Raw genomic sequence first — 22,031 nt, 5'->3', positions numbered from 1 at the left:
TAGAACACACAATATGCATGAATAGCAAAATGACCAAATATACGGGCAGCACACTCCCATGCCCAACATTTTCAACGCACAGTTCGAGCGTTGCACACGTTAACACGTGTTTTTAAGAAAGCCATTTGCTCAGGTAAGGCACTCATCCCCTTATGTGCAACGCATCTGGGATCATGCGTCTCATGAATACATGAATGCATTTAAGAAATATTACTAGGGGGGGGGGGGGGGGTTAGGGCCGCAATCGACTAAATATGCATCATCATAATATTGCTGGGCATCGAAATATTGCTAGGTCATGCTGCATATATCGTTCATGGTAAGTTTTTACATTGGTCATAATTCGCGCAGCTGAGTGCAACAAGCACCAGAAGTGCGGGAACATTTTCAGAACGAGGGGCGGCAAAACAGAAAAAAACACTTACCTAGTCGGCCCCCGAATTTCTTATCGCTAAATCCCTGCCGTTCTGTTTTCAAAGTTGGTGAACGAGGTCATTTGTTCCATTGCAATATGTATTATTGACATATTGTTGGTCACTATTACGATTTTATTCAGCTAGGTATTTACAATGATAGAGGAAGTCCTAACTTATTAAAGTACGGTAGCATCCATGTCCACATCCATGCCGTCCTTTCTTGCGATCACAATGCCTAGCCAAGAGAATAATGATGCCAAACATTTTGCAAGACCTGAAGTCATTTTATTTACATTAGTTGTTGCTGTCTTTCAACACTGCAGCTGCTTGCAGTTTCCAATCTTAATGTTCATCGAAGGCAGGCCACCGGGTCACTAACTGTCCACGAGTAGTCAGCAAACTAGAAGAAAAGTCATTTATATATATATATATATATATATATATATCCAATTTTTCTTTGTTCTTTATGTCATCACGCATAAGTCACTGCGTGGGCTCGGGCTGTCATGGCATCGATGAACAGCCGAGGTGAACGCTTGATCATAAAAGTAATAATATGGCTTCGGGGACGTATGCAGGGATGGACACACCGGGGCCCATTTCATTCCCACACCATACCACGTTTATTTAAGAATAAATGATTCATAAAAATATCTTCATTTTATTTTTTTGTCAAACAGCAGCAGCTCGACACGTAAGTAAATGAACCAATAAAGCCTAAATGGATGGGTCATGTATTTTTCAAGTAACCTTGCCGCTGGCGCACACGTAGATTACCGAATGGGCATATAAATTAATACCATACAAATAGACTATTCTGCTGGAACGATACGGATAACGTTTTGTGTGTCAAAGTGATGACTGTATTCGGCAGCCTACATCTGGATATGAACATTAAAAGCACAAGCATCTAAACAACTAATCCACGCATTGACCCACCTGGTGATCGGTAATTTCAGAGGTAAAAAAGCGTCCACTCACCCGCCAGCGTGGGGGACTCATATCAACGCCTGTCCATCATGGAAAGGGACTGAAACACTCATTGTTCAAAGTACTATTTAACAGTTTATTTCACAAAATATTGAGTGTGATAAGACCGCACACATAACAACAACGAAAAATCGAACATTTGTTGTGGCCTAGACCCTTTTCAGCACGGTAGTGTAAGAACTTGTTTGACCTGCCTGTGATCAAGAAATTTGAAATGACCATAAAAGCTACCTATCAAGGCAAGGTCTTTAAGAAAAAAATGTTCCCTTTCACTTCGACCTGACCCTCATACTTTCACCAAGGTTAAGGAAATGAGTCGTAATTCTAAACTGTATTGTCTACTTGTCAACGAAATCGTCTTAGAAATGATTGCTTCGGTTAGAACTCTATCCTCGCATCAGATTGAACATTTCCCAGCAATTTCCTTTACTGGCAGCCATAGCCTGACTTTGACCTGCTGCAGGTCAGCACCTTTGCAAGGTGCAACTAATCCTTAAGGACGAAATGTGGATTGTTTAATTGACTACAGCTATGCAAGGTTTGACGGGGCTAACGCTGCACCGTTCCGAAATTATTTTGAGAAATCTTCGGAAGGTTCAAATAGACCCCCACATCCGAGCGCGTGGTAATGACAAAATATATCACCTATAGGGGGACATCCAGAACACTCAGCGCAGTAGGAATAAGATTATGTCCACATCACAACCAAACTGACCGTGCCTCATGGCGTTTTTGGTCAGGTACGAGCCCGACTAAATAAATACGGGTACAGGAGCCGGATATGTCTCACAAAGAGGACGACTGCCTTGACGGTTTTTCACGCGCAGCAGCAGCAACAGCATGTTCCAGTGAATGTTTACAGCACAATACTTATGGTGTTTTTTTTCGCACTTGCGGCGCGGTGCATTTAATTTCGATAGTTTCGGTAGATGTGATACCCTTTGTCGCTTATACACGACAAGAGTTACATCCTTCACACGATGCGAATGTTAAAAATGCTAATCTATCGTAGTCGAAACACGTGGCAGAACATTGACTCATGCCCAGTGTCACAACACACAAAGCATCTTTACACTCTGTGCTCGTTCGGCATCAAGCCTCCCAATTCAACTGCCTTTGCTGCTATCGGATATAACAACTAACATCTTAATATTCCCCTGATGCCCTACCACCTGGTTCGCTATAAGCTACTATTCGAATTTGTGTGAAAGTCTGGGTTTTGCCAAGCGCCTTTCGTACCCATCCCTGTTCCCGCGCTTATGACAAGTGCAACACTTATATGCGGCAAACAGGTCAGACTAAGAACAATCACGTAACGAAAGTTTGTTCTGGCTCCGCAAAAGAAAAACACAAAAAGTTCTACCTCATAACTTGCTTGGGATATGCAGACCCGTTGATGTTCATGGGTGACTTCTTTTGGCAGAGATGAAGTTATTCTAAAAGTCTTAGATCGAGAGCATTGCTGCATTGCCCTAATGCAGGAAAGTTGTCAAGGCTGAAGCAAGTGTCACATATAACTGAATTATTTGGGATAGACGAAGACTTTAGGGTGGAGGAGTTGTTGCCTGTGCGGTCATATGAGGTAGACTTCGTTTTTCTCATACGGAGCCTGAATTGCCTTTCGTCGCGAGATTTTGCAATTTTTTTCAGGTTACCTGTCGACGTGCAGGTAAGTGTTGTGCTCGCTGTGCTTAATTGTGGGAGCTTATGACCATGAACTTACCATGAATGATGCATGCGATATGACCTAGCGGCGTGTATTCTATAACTAAATATATGCATATACATATACAAAAGAATATGAATATATAGCGTTTGCGTTTGGTTGAGCTCCATAGCGTTTATAAATCAGCTTTTCAATCCAGCCCAGTCCTAACTCGTGTTTCCTTATCCAGATATCGATCGAGACCAGTGAACCGAACGACCCCGACGGCTTGGAGCAGGAGACTCGAATTCCAGCGTTAAGGTAATGATGAACTTGGTACACGAACTATAGTGTTCGAATTTGACGAATATGGAGTTGCCAACACGCCGAATGTCATCACATTTTTTTATACATACTCTCCACTAATGCTATCACTTTTCAGCGATCTCATACTTACTGCTGTTTTTTTGTTCAGTGCGTTAATTTACTTAGACTGAATATACTAACTTAATGGGCTATTTTGTCGTTGCTTCTTGTGCTCGGTTGGAGAGAATTGGGTTTGGGATCTATTGAAAAGGCGGTCGAATGGGTGCATTTGACTGAAGATTGATGGAATGGATAGGGTGAGCTGTAAGATCTTGTTACCTGCGAAGAATATATGTGGCCAGAATGCTTGCCCATCTCAGTCAAATTATTCAGCGACGGCCATGGCCATACATGAACAGCTTAACAAAACGCCTGCGTTTTCTGCTGAAACAATACAGCTGTAGTTCTCCCACTTCTCAACGATGGTCATAAGTGACTGCTAGATTTTTTTTTGTTCCGGCCCACGCCTTCCATTGTCACCGACTCTATGCACAGTTACGTAAACCATGGTGGTCAATAAATTAGCAAGCCCTTGCTATTCGAAGTCCCAAAAATATGTTTTATTGACTGTAAGAGGAAAAATGTTAGACATTTCATTGTTATTTCGGAGTTATCTTTGTGATAAGTGAAGAGACCTATGTGATCGTCAGGTCCGATGTCGAAGTCACGCTCAGCGCCCCCTGGGGATGTTTTCTTTCATCTACTGCTAATCAGTGTGTTGTTTTGTCCACTTCCGCTTCGGTGGCAGGTCACTGATGTCATATCTTGTGGCCCACAATTATATACAGTGATAGCGATGCAAACAAACATTCCCTGAAAACACCCGTGCACGCTTTTAGCAGTGTGCTACAGCAATGCACGCCAGCACTATGCAATTTCATAGCACTATGCAATCATTACCGCTTCTCTAGAGAGCTATCCCCCCTCCACCCTCCAATTCTGTGCCGTTAACCATGCACAAGGTGACAGCAAACTCGAGTCACGTCCATAAACTGGCAGTTGACGCTTGGGTGTATTATCCCACTCATGTTTATGGATTAACTGATTAGGATTCGGAACCATAGCAAACATTTCCCATGGTTGCATCATTCTATCAGTGGGCCATCGAGTGCACCTTATGGCATGCATCGAGCATGATATGAACGAGAACAGGAAGGTTTGTTTAAGTTCGCAATGTTGATGACATGCACAAGCAGCGCACTCTACATTAACTAGGACTTCTGTCCACAGGACTGACCACCTGAGCAGCAGTCTAGCAATACTCTTTTCCCGAACATCTTGCAATTTCCGCCATCACCAAACATCGTGACCGATGGCCCGTGGACCGAAAAACCCTAAACCTGTCAGGCTACATTGACCGATGCCCAGATTGGCGTGCGAGGGATTCCCTGGCATCGGAGGACAGCCGGGCAGCTCCCAGTGCGTCATCAGGCGCGGACAAGTGTCTCTTGCGTCGATCCATCAGCCGCAGGCGCTGGGCCGTGCCTGGCCGGGCCCGGCTCAGTCAGAGGCGCCGGTAATTTTAGCCTTGATGCGCCATCGCGCCGACGGCTTAAAGGAGCGACGCGCCCGCGCCCGCTCAGTGACCACCCGGTGCCGGTCGAGAGAGGGCCTCAGCGGCGCACGGCTCGAGCGGAGGTGCGACCGATTGACATACGACAGCAGCGCAGTGTACCGCGGTGGGAAGTTATTGCTCAGTACATACAGGTGCTTGCACTCTCGCCAGCCACGCTTAATTATATAGGAAGAGGAAGAGGTATGAGAAAAACGCACCGCGTGATCTTCTTCCTTCTGGTGGCGTTCTGGTGCGACAGCGGAGCGCGTGCGCAGGAGGCGTCCTCGCCGGCGGCGGCCGGCGGTAGCCATGGCACCCCATCACCGTCCCCTGTGCCGCCCACGGTCACGCCACACGGCGAGCAGTGCAGCAAGTTCGTGCTGGAGACGCGTGCGGACCGCTCGGACCGCCAGCTGCGCGGCGTACAGCCCACCGTCAGCATGGCGGAGGCCATTGCCGTGTTCGCCGGAGTCGGTGTGTTCGCCTCCTTGATCGCCTACGGCTTCCACATGGTGAGGAAGCACATCTACCACGACGCCGACAATCTGGACACAGCGTTCGACGCCGGCGGCAAGGTGTCGATCGGCCTGACAGCCACCACGATCGTGTCACAGTGGACTTGGTCGGCGACGCTGCTGCAGTCGTCGACCGTCTCCAGTCTGTACGGCATCAGCGGCCCCTACTGGTACGCTGGCGGCGCCACCATCCAGATCATCCTCTTCGCCATCCTCTCCATCCAGCTGAAGACGCGCGCGCCCGGTGCCAAGACGTTCCTGCAGGTAATCCACGCGCGCTTCGGTCCGCGTACGCACCAGGTGTATTGCCTGTTCGCCTTCCTCACCAACCTGGTGGTGATGATGTCACTGACGATCGCCGGCACGGCCGTACTCAACAGTCTGGTGGCCGACCTCAGCACGGAGATGTCGGCCATGCTGCTGGCCATAGTCATCGGCGGCTACACGCTGATCGGCGGCCTGGGCGCCACCTTCTACGTCTCCTACTTCAACACGGCGCTCATCTTCATCATGATCCTGATGCTGGTCATCGAGGTGTACTACGACCCTAGCGGCAACCCCAACAACCCTTTCGGCAGCTCCGAACGCCTCTTTGACTTTGTAGAGTGCTGGCCCGGCCCGGCCGGCAACAAGGACGGCAGCTACCTGACGTTTCTCTCCTCGGGTGGCTTCATCTTCGGCATCGTCAACATCGTCGGCAACTTCGGCACCGTATTCTGCGACCAGGCGTACTGGCAGAGCTCAGTGGCGGCCAAGCCGCTGCAGGGTGTCTGGGGCTTCATCCTTGGAGGCCTCACTTGGTTCGCCATTCCCTTCTGCCTGGCCACCACGCTGGGCCTGTCCTACCTGGCCATGAGCTCGGCGCAGGGTGCAGCCCTGCTTTCAGACAAGGACGTGTCGAAGGGCTGGTGGCGCCGATAGTGGCGCAGGTACTGCTTGGCCGCACCGGCGAGTACGCCATTCTCTTCCTGATCCTGATGGCTGTCATGTCGACCGGCTCTGCCGAGATCATCGCTGTCGCCTCGATCGTCATCTACGACGTCTTTCAGATCTACCTGAAGCCATTCCGCAGCGATCTAGCCCCGGGGGAATGTATCCTGTGCGGTCACAAGGTTGCGTCCCACCAGCGACGACCCCCAAGCGCTGCACGTGCCCCTCCATGCAGCGCTGCTCCGTCTGCCATAAGGATAACGTGGCCCGCAGCAAGGTCGACGGACTGGTGAAGCCCCACTTCACCTGCACCATGCACGGCCAGTACCGCGAGTACCAGGAAAAGCTGCTCTACTACAAGAACTGGAGCATCGTCTGGACGACGTTCATGTCGATCCCGCTGTGCATCTTCTGCTGGGCGGTGGACCTGGACCTTGCGTGGGACCTACTACTTCACCGGCATCCTCAATCTCGTCGACCGTCGTCCCGATCGCACTCTCCATCCTCTGGGTGCGCGTCAGCGCGCGCGGCATGATTGGCGGCGCTGTTGGCGGCTGCATCTGCGGTATCACCAGCTGGCTGGTCTACGCCTCCACGTACCCGGGCTGGCCCTCAGCGACTTCGTGGTCAACACGGGCCAGCAGCTGCCGATGCTGATCGGAAACATCGTCTCTGTGTCGGTGGGAGGCATGGCGTGCGTCGCGCTCTCGCTGCTCGACAACGTGAACATGACGGCTGCCGAGATGGAGCACGAGTGGGAGAAGACGCGCGACATTGACAACCCGCTGACGCCCTGGGTGTTTGTCTACCGCGACTGTCTCAACCTGAGCGATATGTCGCAGGCCGCCAGCTACCACGAACGGCCCCCCATCGACGGCATCGTCCGGCGCTTCCGACTGGCCAAGCGGACGGCATTCGTAGCCGGCGCGTGCTTCACGCTGCTGTTCGTCGTTGTCTGGCCGGGCAGCATGATCGCCGCGCACCCGCTGGACAGTGCCGGCTTCCTGGCCTGGACGACCCTCTCCAGGGGTTGGGGCTTCTTAGCGGCTGCCTTCATCATTATCGTGCCGCTGGTACAGGAGCTGGTCGCCCTCGTCAGCCAGTGGCGTAAGAACCAGTGCGCGCCGGTCGTCAGCACACCTGCAATCCGCTCGCTGCAGGACGCCGAGGTTGTGGAAAACGGCGCGACCGCGGGCCGCGCCGCCAGCGACGCGCCGTTGGCCGAAAACGGACACGTGAGGGCGGCCGAGTGACGCGCCCAGGGCGTTCCGCCCGTTTTTGGCGGCTGGCCTGCCGGCCCCGTCGGCGCCATCACGCGTGTGCGACGCGTTCTGGTTTTTATGTGTGTACGGTATGAATAAACACATAGCTGCTGTGCTATCAGGCCGTTTCAGCTAAGATATTGGTGTCGTACTCAGTGCATTTTCTAGTATCGTGGGAGAATTGTCGATTCCAAAGGATAGTTCTTGCCAGCGCCATGCCCATGATTATACGCATGTTTACAAATGGAAGACTATTGACGGCGATGTTTATAGTACAAACTGTGCAGTACGCTTTTTGTTAGGATGCCAGTGGAAATGTCTTTTGCATAATTTTGTACAAAAATGTGTGCCGCATGCCGTCTTTGTCTTCGGACCGTCCAGCCACGACGCAAACAATGACTCCAAAGTTCTTATATGCTTCCGTCTTGGTAAGTTTAGTATACAAGAACTTACGGGGTCAAACTGCGCTAAAAAGGCGTCCGAACAGCACAAAATTGAGTAAGAAAACTATGTAAGGTCAAATTTGATCTTGAGTTACATTTTCCTGGCAGTATTCAGTTTGGCATGCCCTCTCTGCCGCTCAGACTGTGGATCATCGGAAACTCTTGATTAGTGTTTGGCAGGCATCTGAGTTCCGTTCCAGAAATTGCACATATATGGCTCGTCTTTGGCGGTCAGTTGGCAGCTGTCCAAAAGGGGCCAGACTGAATCATTGGCCACCACGTCAGGGTAATGCCTGACGTATTGCAATCTTCCCACATATATTATCCACTCAACTGAAATTTATCTACTGGATCGATGGGGCTGGGTTCTTTACTGCAAGCCATGCTTAGCCAAGGCACTGAATTTAAAGCCATCCATTCGCGATTCTCATTGGAAACATTCCCTGAAAGAACCAGTTTTCATGTTAATTTTACTTAAAGTGTCACAGGGTATCTGTGAAGAGTGTGAATATGCCCTCTGCAAGCCAAACTGTAACAGTGCGCGAATGGCCGACAGGACCGGCAGGACGCCATGGACTCAGTCTACTGAGATGTACATCCTGTACGCTCAGCGCACATCCAGAAGCAGACCTTGCGTTAGCGCTATCGCGTGAGCTGAAGGCGCTGATGGTTGCTTTACTGCACACTTGGAGAACACATCTGGGAGATGAAGTCAGGGTCAGGTTCAGAGCATCGACCCTTGTTCTACACGCACTGGCCACGACGCCGTCTGCACTGGTTGGCATCGTGCAACACGTTGTGCGATGTTGAGCGTGACGTCAATTGCCAAGACCGTTAGATGCTATGAAAACCTGGCATTGCCAAAATGAAGAAGCTTACCGTGCCCCTGAAGTTTCAGACCCACGGTTCTGCTCGCTTTTCAACGCATCGGATGGAATAACGTTCTCAAATTGTTTAGACGTGATGACACTGCATAGTGGGCGTAGGTAGAATAAATAACAGACTAGTTAGGTCACCCATGCAAAATCGCACAACACGTTCCGGCCAGTCAATGCGCCGGCCGGCGCCAGGTGTCGTTGAGTCCTGGGAGAAGCTGATGTTTGTCTTTCAGGCACCCGCCCGTTGTTATCTCTGTTGGTAGAGCATCGGAATCGCAGTCAGAGGGTCTTGGTTCAAATCCCAGCAATTCTAATTGGAGGGCTTGGTTTGAGACGCGTGCATGGGTGAAAGCCAAACATCATCCAGTCCTTGACAGGACTCATCAACACCTAACAGTGGCCGGAGAGTTAACTGACGGAAACGGCATGTACTTACAAGCACACCATGACGAGGGCGATAGTGCGAACAACGATTCTACCCGTGATGAGATGTAATTGTTGAGATATTTGTCATCAGATGAGACCGAATTGAACTACAGTCAATCACGGATTAAATGTAAGGCAGATAGGATAAATCGACAATCGTGACATTGAAAATGGTGCCTATTTTCCCGTGGTAAGCAGGCATTGAACTTGACTAACGAATTTGACCGAGTTGATGTACTGTATACGCAATATGGAAAGGGCCCTTAAGACACTAAAGAGTAAATTTCTCACGCGACTGCGTGGAGATGCTCAATCATATGCGTTCAGAATGCTTGCAAAACCGACTGTGCTGCTTCCTTTTGTTCTACTTGTATTGTTTTGCAACTGGTGACGAGAGCTTCTAATACTGGTATGTAATTTGGTGGCGTGATGGAACTCATTCTGCTAACCCAATGATGGGGTCTTTCACTGAGAAAGCCCTTCGAATACAACCTTGCAGACCTTGTTCCGTCAATACGGGTTTCTCTTCAATGGCGCCCATGCCATGCCGCGAGCGTTTCTTCATCGGTGCCACCGGTCGACGGTTGCGGCGAAAGGGTGCTCAGAATTTGACAGGCTGTAGCCAAAAAAGTACCAGCCGGTTTGATTGATTTTTAGCTTATTCGACCGCCCGTTTTCATGAGACTGAACGCTTCAAAAATTACTTGTCAGCCAGGGGCGAATCCAAGATTTTGTCAACGGGGTACACAACATTGTGCGCCCCTTCCCCCCCAAAAAAAAATCCTTGAAGTCTGGCCATCAAATTTTAATATTTTTAATATCTCTCAACACAGACACCCATCTTACTGTGAGCATGTCTAAAAAGCTAGGCGTGTTACGTATGCACATGCATGGAGCTTATTTATTTTCTCCAGACCATGGTGAATCCTGTCATTTTGAGGCTAAGTTTGTGGAAAAAATGGCCAAATATGCTAAAGTTGGTGCTAAGCACCATACAAATGAGGCACGAACTTAATTCTGAGCACAGTTACAGCTAGCCGGCTGATCAGTGCCATCCGCTGACTGATTACTAATTTAGAGTTTTTGCTTTGTTATGAAGGAGTAAGAAATATCCTAGCATTAAAATGTAGCATATGAAATGGATAAGAATGTGATGCTTAAGTACAATAGGTGTCACAGATTCAATAACTAACCGAAATATCACATGCGACGTCGGCGGTACGTAAAATTATGTTCGGCCATTGCGCGTAAGAATTTATCGGAGCATAGCCGACCGCTGCTCTAAAGCTAAGGCATCAAGGCGAACAGCGACAAAACCTAGGCGATCATGAGTGCCACGGCAGGTAAAACAAGAGGTTTCCATCAACTAGTATGGGGTATTCAAAGCAAGCGAAAAAAACCAAGACCAGCGCGTTAGACCAATCAGGAGTGCCCTGTACCAGGAGTGCCTAACAATCAGGAGTGCCCTGGCAGGCTGACATATAGGACGCCAGCCAGAGCATACGACCCTTTGAGCAAAGGGGCCAGTGTGCGCGTGCGCACCCAAGGCCAGTGTGTGTGAATGAATGTCCTGTGCGATCAAGAGTGCCCGGGCGGATTAACGGAAGGAGCCACGACGAGAGTGAAGGGTCCTCCGTAAACGAAATCAAAGAAAAAGGGCCCTGGATCAATGGAGAGAGCCCAGAGCATCGAGTGGCTCAGCGCCTTGCCTTGCATTGGCTCCAGCAACAGCACAAGACCCTCTGAGCAAATGGAAAGGACCCAAGACCACTATCAACGGCTCCTGAGCAACTGAATGCACGCCGGCATGTGAGGCTACGACAAAAGCGTATAGAGCCTTTCGGACAAATGGGAAGAATACGTGGAGGGCACCTGATCGATCAAGAGTTCCCAAGCTTGTTACAAATAGTGCCCCAACAGCAGCGTAAGACCCTACGAGAAAATGCAAAGAGATCAGGGGCAAAGTGGAAGGCTCCTTAAAAATCGGATTGACCCGGCAAGTGGACATGGAGGGCCCGGCAACAACATAACGCCTCTGGACAGCGTAACAAGTTTGTCTGCTAACGGGCTTCGCTTTCGCCTGTGACTTTCTTGGTCGTCTGGAGGCCCAATGACGCCTAATTTTGTTGTGTTTTGTGTCTGAAAACTGCATCCGTTCGCCTGGTCACGGGCCACTTCAGAGCCTATGGGTCCCGTTGAGGCACAAGGGAGCACGATCCCGTGCCCCCCCCCCCCCCCCCTCTTCCCCTCTGGATCCGCCATTGGCCTGAGCAGTTTGATAAGTAGGGCCCCGACAAGCACATAGAATCATCCATTTAAATAAGAGGTGCCCAGGACATAATATCGAGGGCCCAGAAGGGATCGAGTGTGCTCGAACAGATTAACAGATGGAGGCCCCCCGACAAGCGCGTAGGACGTTCCTTTCCAATAATAAATACCCACGACACAATGTGGGGGGCCCAAACGATCAAGTGCACCCAAGCAGGTTAATAGATACGGCCTCCGACAAGAGCGTGGGACACTTCATTCAAGACAGAAGCACTCAAGACCCAATGCAGATGACCCCCGAACAACCAAGTGTGCCAGAGCAGGTTATCAGAAGGGACCCCCACAAGAGCGTAGGGGCTCCCAAAAAATCAATTACATCCGTGCAGGCTGTCGGGTAGCCCCAACAAGGCACGAGGCCCTACATTCAAATACCAAGACCCAACGTGCAGGACTTTCGAACAATCCAGTGTGCCCGAGGAGGTGAACAGATGGCGCCCCCGACAAGTGCGTAGGGCCCTCCATTCAAATAGAAAATGCTCAAGACCCAATGAAGATGGCGTCCGAACGACCGAGTTGTCCGAGCGGGTTATCAGATGGGCCCGGACAACAGCATAGCCCTTCATGTTTATCACGGTCGAAATAGCGGCACACTCACGATGTGCTCATGAGCCGACTACGTTGGTCAAGAGTCCTTCCTTTTTTCTGTCACTTGCTTAGGGCCCTGCGCTCTTGTCTGGGCCCCATCTGTTAATTTACTTGGGCTCACTCGGTGGTCCGTGGCCCTCCAAATTGAGCCTTGAATACTTCCTATTTGAATGGAGGGCCCTGTACACTTTCAAATTTAAGTTTCATTCCATTTCTCAGTTCAAATAAGAAATACCCAAAACCCAGCGTGGAGTGCCCCCGAAAGAAGAAGTGTACCCAAGCAAGCTATCAGATGGCCCCTACAGGCGTAGCCTACATTCAAATACCAAAACGCAATGGGCAGAACCCAGAATAATCCAGTGCACCCGAGCAGGTTAACAGAACGGTGCCCTGATGACTGTATAGGGCCCTCCATTCAAATAGGAAGTATCCAAGGCTCAATTTGGAGCGCCCCGGACCACCGAGTGAGCCCAAGTAAATTAACAGATGGGGCCCAGACAAGAGCGCAGGGCCCTAAGCAAGTGACAGAAAAAAGGAAGGACTCCTGACCAACGTAGCCGGCCCATGAGCATATCTTGAGTATGCCGCTTTTTTAACCGTGACAAACGTGAAGAGCCCCTGAGCAACCGAGAATACCCCGGCATGTCAATATATGGGCCCCAGGCTCAAAGATATGGAACGTTTCGGGCAAATGAAAAGAGTTCGTAGGCCTCCGATTGATAAGAATGCCCCGGCACATTGGCAGAAAGGGTCCAGCAGCAGCGGGGGGCCTTCCGACCAAATGCAAAGAAATCAAGAACAACATTGATGGCTCTTTAACGATCAGCTTGACGCCGCAAGGGGACATATAGGGGCCTCCGGAAACAGCGTGGGACTTCTGGGCAGCGTAGGCAGTCCTATGACCTCCCAACCATCACACTTTCAATCAGCGAAGAATAATTTTTGTCCGTCCGTAGGCAATTCACTTTCTCTTGCGACTGTAAGTGGTCGCCTGGAGGCCCAAAGGCGTCCAACTTTGTTGCGTTCTGCGCAAAAAAACCGCGTCTGTTCGGTCGGCCACGGGCCCCTCGGAGCCTATGGGTTCGTTCGGGGCCCAAGGGGGCGTGGCCCCGTCGCCCCTCTGGATCCGCTCCTGTTGTTAGCATAATTCAGTTCTGATGCTATCCTGAAAAACAGGTTGGTGGTGAACGGACGCAACCAGAATTGTCTAAGCGCGGGGGGGGGGGAAGCTCGGTGAGAGCGCATAACACCGATTTTTAACTTTTTGTCGGGATCCATCTATGGTGCAAAAATACAAACGCGAGCCCTAGTGTGTGTGGGAGGGAGGGGGGGGGGAAGGGGCGCTCCCCCAGCCTTCCTCCTGGCTGCCACCCTGTGATGAAGCGTGTTTCATTCCCTCATGCGCTCATTGCATTCCCTCTGCCAAACAATGCTTCTCAGGTAGAGATGACCATCTGATATGCCGCAAATAATTTTTGATAACTCCCTGCGCATTCAATGCGAATTACCACTCATAATGTAGCTTACAATACTTGTGTCATCCGATGTATACGGCAATAACCGGAGTACATATTGTTCCTTAAGTGCCATCTTCCCACATAAGTTGTATACTGGCGAGCGTCGCGCACATGCACAAGAATCTTCCTTCCACGTGATGGCATCTAAAGCTACCGAAGGAAGGGAATCTAGTAATGTTCGGGAATGTTGACGGCATGATTTGAATTCATTTACTGGAAATCGGGCTGGAAAATAAATAAAAAGATGTTCTGATCACAGCCTGTTGGTGAGACAGTTGCACAGCCAACCGCCATTATGATTAATGATAGGTTTTAAAGGTTCCCCGGAGCATATTTTTGAGCTACGCTCAAAGTTGGTACACTCCCTGTGTAATGCAGCATGCATTGGAATGTGGCGCGAATTGTAACATGGTATGATGTGATTTTGTGATGGGACTGGTGTTTCATGGGCCACGGGAGCGAACCTCAGATAGCTCAATTGCGTATCTTCTCGCGAAGTCAGTGCAGGGTGCATTCGCAACGAGCCGAACGGCAGCTTCTGCGTGACGCCGCGCATAATGTTTGCCGGAACGCGCAGAATCTTTTTTCGCGACTCGAGCGAAGTGAAATAGAAATGGTACAAAACATTCAACCATAAACAAGCAAATTTGCGTCCCCAGGGTCAACCAGTAGTGATAAAATATGTTTTATACATTGTAAGCAACACAATTTGCAGTTTCCATTGTGAAGACTTCAAAGCATGTGTAGTATCGGAAGAAGAAAATCTTGGTGTCTTTGCACGCCCACTTATTCTCACGACAGTCATGACGATGTAAACAGAAAATGCGTTTCATCGCGAACACGTCCCGCAAAGGATCCATGTGGCGTCACGTAGAACAGAGCATTCTTGATGCGCTGCGAATACGTCCATGAATTCCGGCAAGGAGAGTGTGTGTTATGGGTACCCTCAAGTCACAAAACACGCCGCTGCTTCGGGCGTCGGACTCGGACCGTAGCGCCATACATAGCCTGCGCCGAACACTACGGTCAGCAACAGCGAGCGGTGCAGTACCGCAGTCTTTCCAGATCGCGTCATGCTGCCAGCAGAATCCTCTCAACACTGACGCATTGCTGACAGTGACTGCAGCCAGCTCTCCCGGAAAGTAACGTCCAGAGGCAGCACGACCGCCCCGAGCAGACAGCTACGCCGTGCAAGTAATCTTTGAACCCTGTCTGACGAGGGATCAGGGTCCCACCTCAGGAAGGTTGCCATGATCTGTGAGCAACGCTCTTGACTGCAGTCCTTTTTCCGCATTAAGAAACCGACCGCTGGGACGGCGTAACAGCAGTTAATTGAATTTAACGAAATTAGTGTTCGATCGTACTTCGGATCGATCAGCCGGAACAGTACATGATGGATGGGCGCAAAGGTCAAAGCTTAAATCATAGCGCTTTTCCCAAACGTCGCATGGAATGACGCGACAGAAGAACATGTTCGCCGCCAGGTACGGATGTGCCGACTGGGCCGGCAGGCCGCTGAACGAATCCCTGCAGCCGCCCTCGCCCGACCGCCCAGCACCGGCCCCCAGTCACTACCCAGCTATTCGTTTTTTAGATAATTGCGGACACTTGCACGCTTGCTTCGCTGCACGCTGGTGCAACACGGTACGCCATGCTGTTCGTGACGAGTGGCTTTGTTCTCGTGCTGCTCCGCCCGACACCACCTACTCTCAGCGTCTGGAAATATGCCCCTGCTAACCCGCTCCCCTCTTAGTGATCTGTTCAGGTTCGCTGCCAACCGGCTAACCACCAGTGAGCTAGAATCGCTTTCGCGCTAGCGTGTGAGTGAAAAGTTTCATTGCAAAAAGACCATGCGAGAGAGAAGAATTCTAGCCACATAAACTGGAACTTATGAACCAGTGAGAGATGTCCCAGGAAAGAAAGACATAAATTTCAAGTTGACATAAACACAACATCATAAACATGTCAAAAAGCGTTCTTGTTTTTTTCACATATTAGGTCACTTTGCTGAAACGGAATACACTAAGGAATAGCAATTTCATAACAGTGTGGTGGCTACCAAAACCTACGTAGCACCGATGTTTTTAAGCTGTACTTTGCACTCCCGTCCACAATTTTTTTTCAGACAAGACTAAGCAAAGAAATTCAACAGCAAAAAATTCAACAAGCAGAAAACAGTCAAACAAAAAATATTGGATGCTGCGCATCACCACAACACCAAATCAAACAAAACCACGACATATATACTTTCGGCCTCGGGTAAAATGGGGTCGAGAAATACAAGTCCTATGTCACTGTTTCTTGCAAAAATACCTATGCTTATTTTCATGACAGTCACCTCAACCTAACCTAAGGAGGCCTCACCTTATCTCATCCTGTCTAACCCGGTTTTATCACAGCAGCATTTGTGAGTCATTGATTCTTGCAGAACTTCTACTGCTACTTACCATGCAAGCAGCCAACTTACCCTAACTTAGAGTAATCCATATGTTGAACATCATCTTAACTCAGCTCGTCTGTTTCTTGACAGCAGCAGTTTTGATAACAACAGGAAAAAGCTTATTGTTGGTTTGTTTAAACTTGTATTTTGGTTCAACTTAGTTGTGTCAGCTTGTTGACATCAGACAAAATTGGTAACACACAAAGCAAAACTCAGGAACCAACTGAGAGGACAGGACTATCCACCAACCACTTAAATTACTTTGAGCGACTTATTATGAATGTCATCGTGAGCTTCTATCAATTCGAATTGAGGGTATGCTCCACAAAACAATCTCTCTCCTCCAAACATTACATGACTTATGGATCGCCACAAATCTGGTTTTGCTCCTTGCCTTTTCAGCTGCATCAGCGGCATCTATTTAAGTTTGGTTATTGAGGTTTATTGGCTTACGGTTTGAGATGTCGGTTCCGCACTAAAAATGGGACAGTCTGACTTTTGCTGAATACCTATATCTACCTCATATTGCAGCTGCGATGCAGCTTAGAGTGTTCCTGGGTTAAAAAGTATAGTGCAAATCTGCAATGCAGTCATTTGCCACTCAGCAACCCATTGCAACTACGAACAACATCTTGTTTAAGCAGACAAAAGGGACCACTTCAGCAAAGCTAGGGCAAATCATCAAACGTATGGAACAAAATCGTTTAATTACATGCCGTGTGGTATCATAAATTGTCTTATGAACAAAATTCGATCCGGTTACAAATCATGTAATGCAAGCAGGTGAGGTTAGCAATTGCGTGTCCCACAGGAGAAATTTACTGTTCTTTTTTTCTCAGCGCAGACTTTTTTAAACCCCCCAAACAAGAAGGTAATATCTTTCACATGGTTTGCTGACCAACAGGGTCATCCAATGTACTCACGAACTATAAATGTAAATCATGCTCGTCAATCTACAATATTAAAATGTGAAATAAGTAGGTGGAGATTTGCATGAGAAGACAGTTTCAAACGGCAGAATTTCGCTACCGAACATTTCTGTTTTAGATGCACCAGATCTGTCCCAAAGCTGTGTACGACAGGATAATGTAACGTGGTGAGGCAGTGAAACTGGAATGGCCTAGATTTATCATTGTTGAACCACCCTATGTACCAAAAAAGGCTAACTATAGGATCAACAAGACCAAAATGGCGGTAAAAGCAAGTTCCTTACTTCAAATTGTCTGCTCTGTTTCCTATGAATTATTCACTCCTGGGTGGATATCAAGCATGTGTGGGTGGCTGACGAATTAATCCAACGTAAGTATAAGACATGTTTTATTTTGTTGTACCATTTTGCGCAGAAATTGGTTAGCATTTTAGGCCGGATGGTAGCTTTGACCGGATGGGCCGGATTTTGGATGGTAGCTTTAAACGTTATCGAAAACGGAGAAAAAAATGAAGCTGTATCACATTTCTATGAAACCAAGAACAGGATTGGTAGAATCAAGATACAGACTGAGAGGTTTTTAGTCAAACTTTGTTATCAGCTCATTTGACTAAAAATCTGGGCTGTCGAGCTTAAAGGTACCGAGTGCCCTTGCTCTGTGCGTACATAGACATGATTCAGGTGAAGGTGAGGCAGGATATAATCATAACTATAGGTGTTCAGGTTCTGCGTAGCCTTTTTTATGTCTGGTGGTTTTAAGTGAACTCGGTTCTAGATAACATCTTAAAACTTCTGGAAGCGAAATGTGGGTTTAGTACGGGTATTTAGACAATAGCAGGTATGAGTGAAAATTCACATAGAATATCGGATAAAGGAATGAAAAACTCCTCCTAATAGGGTGTTGCTTAACACCCAAAGTCGGCAGCTTTGGTACACTGCTAATTGCATTTCTGCTATCGTTTCAGCCGAAGCCAAAGATGCAAATGGTTTTAAAAGGGAATAATGCATTTGACGACCGAAGCTTCCGTGTCCGCTGCATCAATACACAAGGCGCTACACAAAAGGCTTCATTGTGTTGTTGCAACTCAGCAATCAGTCCATTTTCGTCATGCTGATGGCTAGTTGTTCGTAGTCTATAATAAAAGTATGTCATAGCATATTAAAGCTTCGTGGCCTATGCAGCCCATTGTAGCCTACCGACTTGTTAACGTTTTTATGGCCTTCATAGACTTGTGCGGCATATGAAACGTTATGTGATGCCACTGAAGCGACCGAGAAAGGTGATGAATACTGAAAGTGTTGAGTAATTCAGATTCCAACGCTCCATACCAAGACCTGTTACAAAAGAGACAGGTGTTCTATTTTATTGACTGTGGAAGAGAATGCTGGTGGGGGTACTGTGTATTGGCATGACTAATGTCTGACTGGGCAATGCGAATATTGGGCAAAACAGAACGCAGTGTTTCGTATCTTCGCGATGGTGGATGAAAAATCATGCCGGATGTGTGGTTTCAATACTGTATATATATATATATATATATATATATATATATATATATACATGTATATATATACACATATACACATATATATGCATATATATATATATATATACATATACATATACATATACATATATACATGTGTGTATATATATATATATATATATATATATATATGTTTATAGCGAGTTTGTGTGTGTTTGTGTGTGTGTGTGTGTGTGTATGTGTGTGCCGATAGATGCCCTTTTGGGATACAAGAGTTTCTAATGCATGTTGCGAGTTTTTTTTGTGTTTTATTTGTTGCGAAGATCATGACCCCAGCATTAATCGACATCTAGTGAAAGAAATACTCAAGGTTTTCTTACAGTTCATCACTGAGAGTACGGCACTAGCCTAACACTTCCTCGGAATCCACTAGTTGAGTCAATATTGGGCATCTATCCAATCATCGCGCTTTATGCAACGCGCTCGGGTAGGGATGGGGGTCAAGCTCAACCCTGGAAGAGAGGAAAACTAAGAGAGCTAATGACACCAAATGCACAGAATGAGTAAGGAGTTACGTGAACGTACTGGTGTCGAAGTTAAAGATCCCTAGGCAGGCTGTGACCTTCAGATCAAATAACGTCAAACAAGGCCAAATACCAGATCAGCTTACGCAACTAGCTTGAACTGAGATACCTCTTATAAGTAGAATGCCAGTGGTGTTTAAATCAGGTCGATGACCTGATTTGACCTTAAGAAGGTAAGAATGATCAAACTTTTGACATTGTGTTCATATTACAATCGGCGCCAAGGACTTCACTAGGCGTCATGTTTAGGAAAGCGAACGGTTGATCGAGGTCGTTTTAGGTCAGTAACCTCCTCCGACCTTCGTGCAATCAAAATAAAACGTCGCTTAAAGTCGCTATGATCCAGATATTTGAAGTGGATGTAAAAACTGTCCCACGGAACACAAACATTAGTAAGAAAGCGATATGGATTTAACCTTGATCAGAACTTCACAACAAGCCAAGATCAACGCAAGTTGTCGAAATCCTACTTTTTTAGCCTAGTTGTGTAAGAAACCACGATAAAATTGTATGACTTCGTCTAAGAATCCGCAGCCGCATCATTTTGAACGATTACCTGCGAATTCCCTTCCCTGACAGCCATGGTCTGACATGGGCCTGCCATAGGTCAGTGACTTCCACTATTCTGACAGGCTTGACGCGGGATGGCTGCAGTCCACCGTTCTACCAAACGAGCTCCAACAGCGGGAACGGTGTCTAGGTGCGAACGCTAACATCAGCAACTGTTATCATCTATCATTGTTACAACCCACATTTTGCCTTTCACTTGTCACGCCCTGGATTACAAAAACAAAGCAAAACAGATAGGTTCGCTGCATGCATGCCTGATACGGCGGGGATCTTGGTATCACCTGCTCGAACCTCATGCGTTCACCTGTGCTCAAGTGACGAATGTGACGGGAGGCTGCTCAAAGTCGCATGTGATGCGACAAGCGTCACTGTGCTTGTGCTCACGTCAGAAGCTGCGTGTAGCTTTAATCCCCTGCGCATCGTGAGTACCGAGGTATCTACGGTCTCTCTCTACGCTGTTCACTCATGTAATCACATAAGTAAAAAGCGTGTTTGCACGGGTAGAGGATACAGCGTGCTGCACGCTTGGCAACGGCACATCTTCACCCAGAATTGTGTCCATTTAATTATTTTCCACCGAAAGATGCCCATTCCAGTGGTTTTGCCAAACTAACAATTCGCAGCATTATCCACCCTTACATGCGCATGGAAGAACCTCGCTTAACATGACACAAGCACGGCGAGTGAGATAAATTGGTGCCCGTTATCAGTGGTTTAATCATATTTACCGATTGTTTGTAATGATACCACTGAGAAACTTTTTGGCACGCGTACTCCCTGTCAAAAACGCGTACCGAGCACACCTGCTTAAAAGAAGTGTTCCACATTTCCATGGGGGTTTGAACTGAAATAGCCATGTTGAAGACCTCCCGGTGCTGTTCACAATCCTGCTCTTCTTAGGACCTCAACCCCTCTAGTTTCTGAGCTACACACCCGCGAAAATGGGGGAAAGCTTTATCAGGGAGAGCATTTCAGACGCCTTGGCAATTACGATGACGTAATCAAATCATGACGCATTGAGAAGCATATTTACCAAAGAGAAAATTGGGTTGTCTAGAGCAGTATTTTCCACTTAATAAGCGTGCAGTAGTTATACGTGAGCTTGTTTCATCACATCTGATGCTTGCTTCAATGTCTTCAAACGTGAAATGCTCCCTTTAAGGCAATGTTTCACATTTGAAGACATCGAAGCAAGCACCAGGCATATAAAAGAAAAAAACTGCTCTAATCCACACCATTTCTCTGTTTAGTAAATATGCCCCCCAATGTCATTGTTATATTACAGAATCGTACCACGCACAACATTGATTAAAAGCCAATTGACTGCTGTTTTATCGGGAAATCGTGCTCACAAACGCTAGATATGAACGACTCAGCCATTATATTCTTCTCAGCCCTGATCGCCGCATGCTTTATGTCATGGCAGGATTTAAATGACGTTATCATGACGTCATGAATGCCAAGGTGACATTGAGATATCCTCCGCAAAATAGCCTCCCCATCGTCGCGGGCGTTTAGCTCAGAAACAAGAGGGGCTTAGTTCTTAAGAACGGCAGGGCTGTGATCTGCACCCAATGACCTTCAAAATGACTATTCCTGTTCAAACCCCCATATCAATGTGGAATACTCCATTCAACAGACGACAGGTAGGTCAGGCAGACATCGGGTAACATTACCAGGCTCACTGCATAAATAGCCAATACTTGCGAGCCGCGCCGCCAGGTTACGCCGCGCGTCACACTCAGCATCCACCGGGAGGCAGAGGTCAGCCGGCTTGGCAGCGCCGCCTGGCGCTCCAGGGGCCGCCGCATGTCTGGCACTCCGCCAGCGCGGCGGCACGAGAAGGTATGCACCGCCGACGCGAAGGCCGCAGACGTCGGCGACCAGCCACCGAGCCCAGTGACAGGAGGCACCATTCCCTCCGCTCCCTCCACCGCCGATCTGAGCACGGCATGTGGTTCCGGTTCGGGTGAGGAAGCCGGTGGCCGATCATTTGGCCACCTCGGCAGTAGGCGAGGTGGCCATATGACCCCCCCCCCCCCCGCCGCGTGCGACCCTTCCGCCGCCAGCCCGATCACGGCACAGGTCCCCCGCTCGGCCCCATCTTGAACAACAAGGAGCCCAGGGCCGGGTCTCATTGCTCGCCTCCGGCGCTCCAGCTGACGC

General features: G+C 48.4%; 1 protein-coding gene across 1 annotated transcript; it reads left to right on the top strand.

Annotated features, from left to right (window-relative positions):
• The first annotated feature begins 4,789 nt into the window (after window positions 1-4,789).
• Window positions 4,790-7,670, top strand: LOC119103103 (urea-proton symporter DUR3-like). Its single transcript, XM_037226554.1, is given in 4 exon segments — window positions 4,790-6,385; window positions 6,388-6,599; window positions 6,653-6,855; window positions 7,034-7,670. Coding segments are annotated over 4 exon segments (2,262 nt in total). The 5' UTR covers window positions 4,790-5,175.
• The last annotated feature ends 14,361 nt before the right edge of the window (window positions 7,671-22,031 follow it).

The sequence above is a fragment of the Pollicipes pollicipes genome, unplaced genomic scaffold (assembly GCF_011947565.3).
Source record: "Pollicipes pollicipes isolate AB1234 unplaced genomic scaffold, Ppol_2.1 Scaffold_5724;HRSCAF=6776_pilon_pilon_pilon, whole genome shotgun sequence".
Classification (NCBI taxonomy): Eukaryota; Metazoa; Arthropoda; class Thecostraca; order Pollicipedomorpha; family Pollicipedidae; genus Pollicipes; species Pollicipes pollicipes.
The sequence above is the reverse complement of the archived record's forward strand: the minus strand, read 5'-3'. Positions and strand labels throughout refer to the sequence as shown.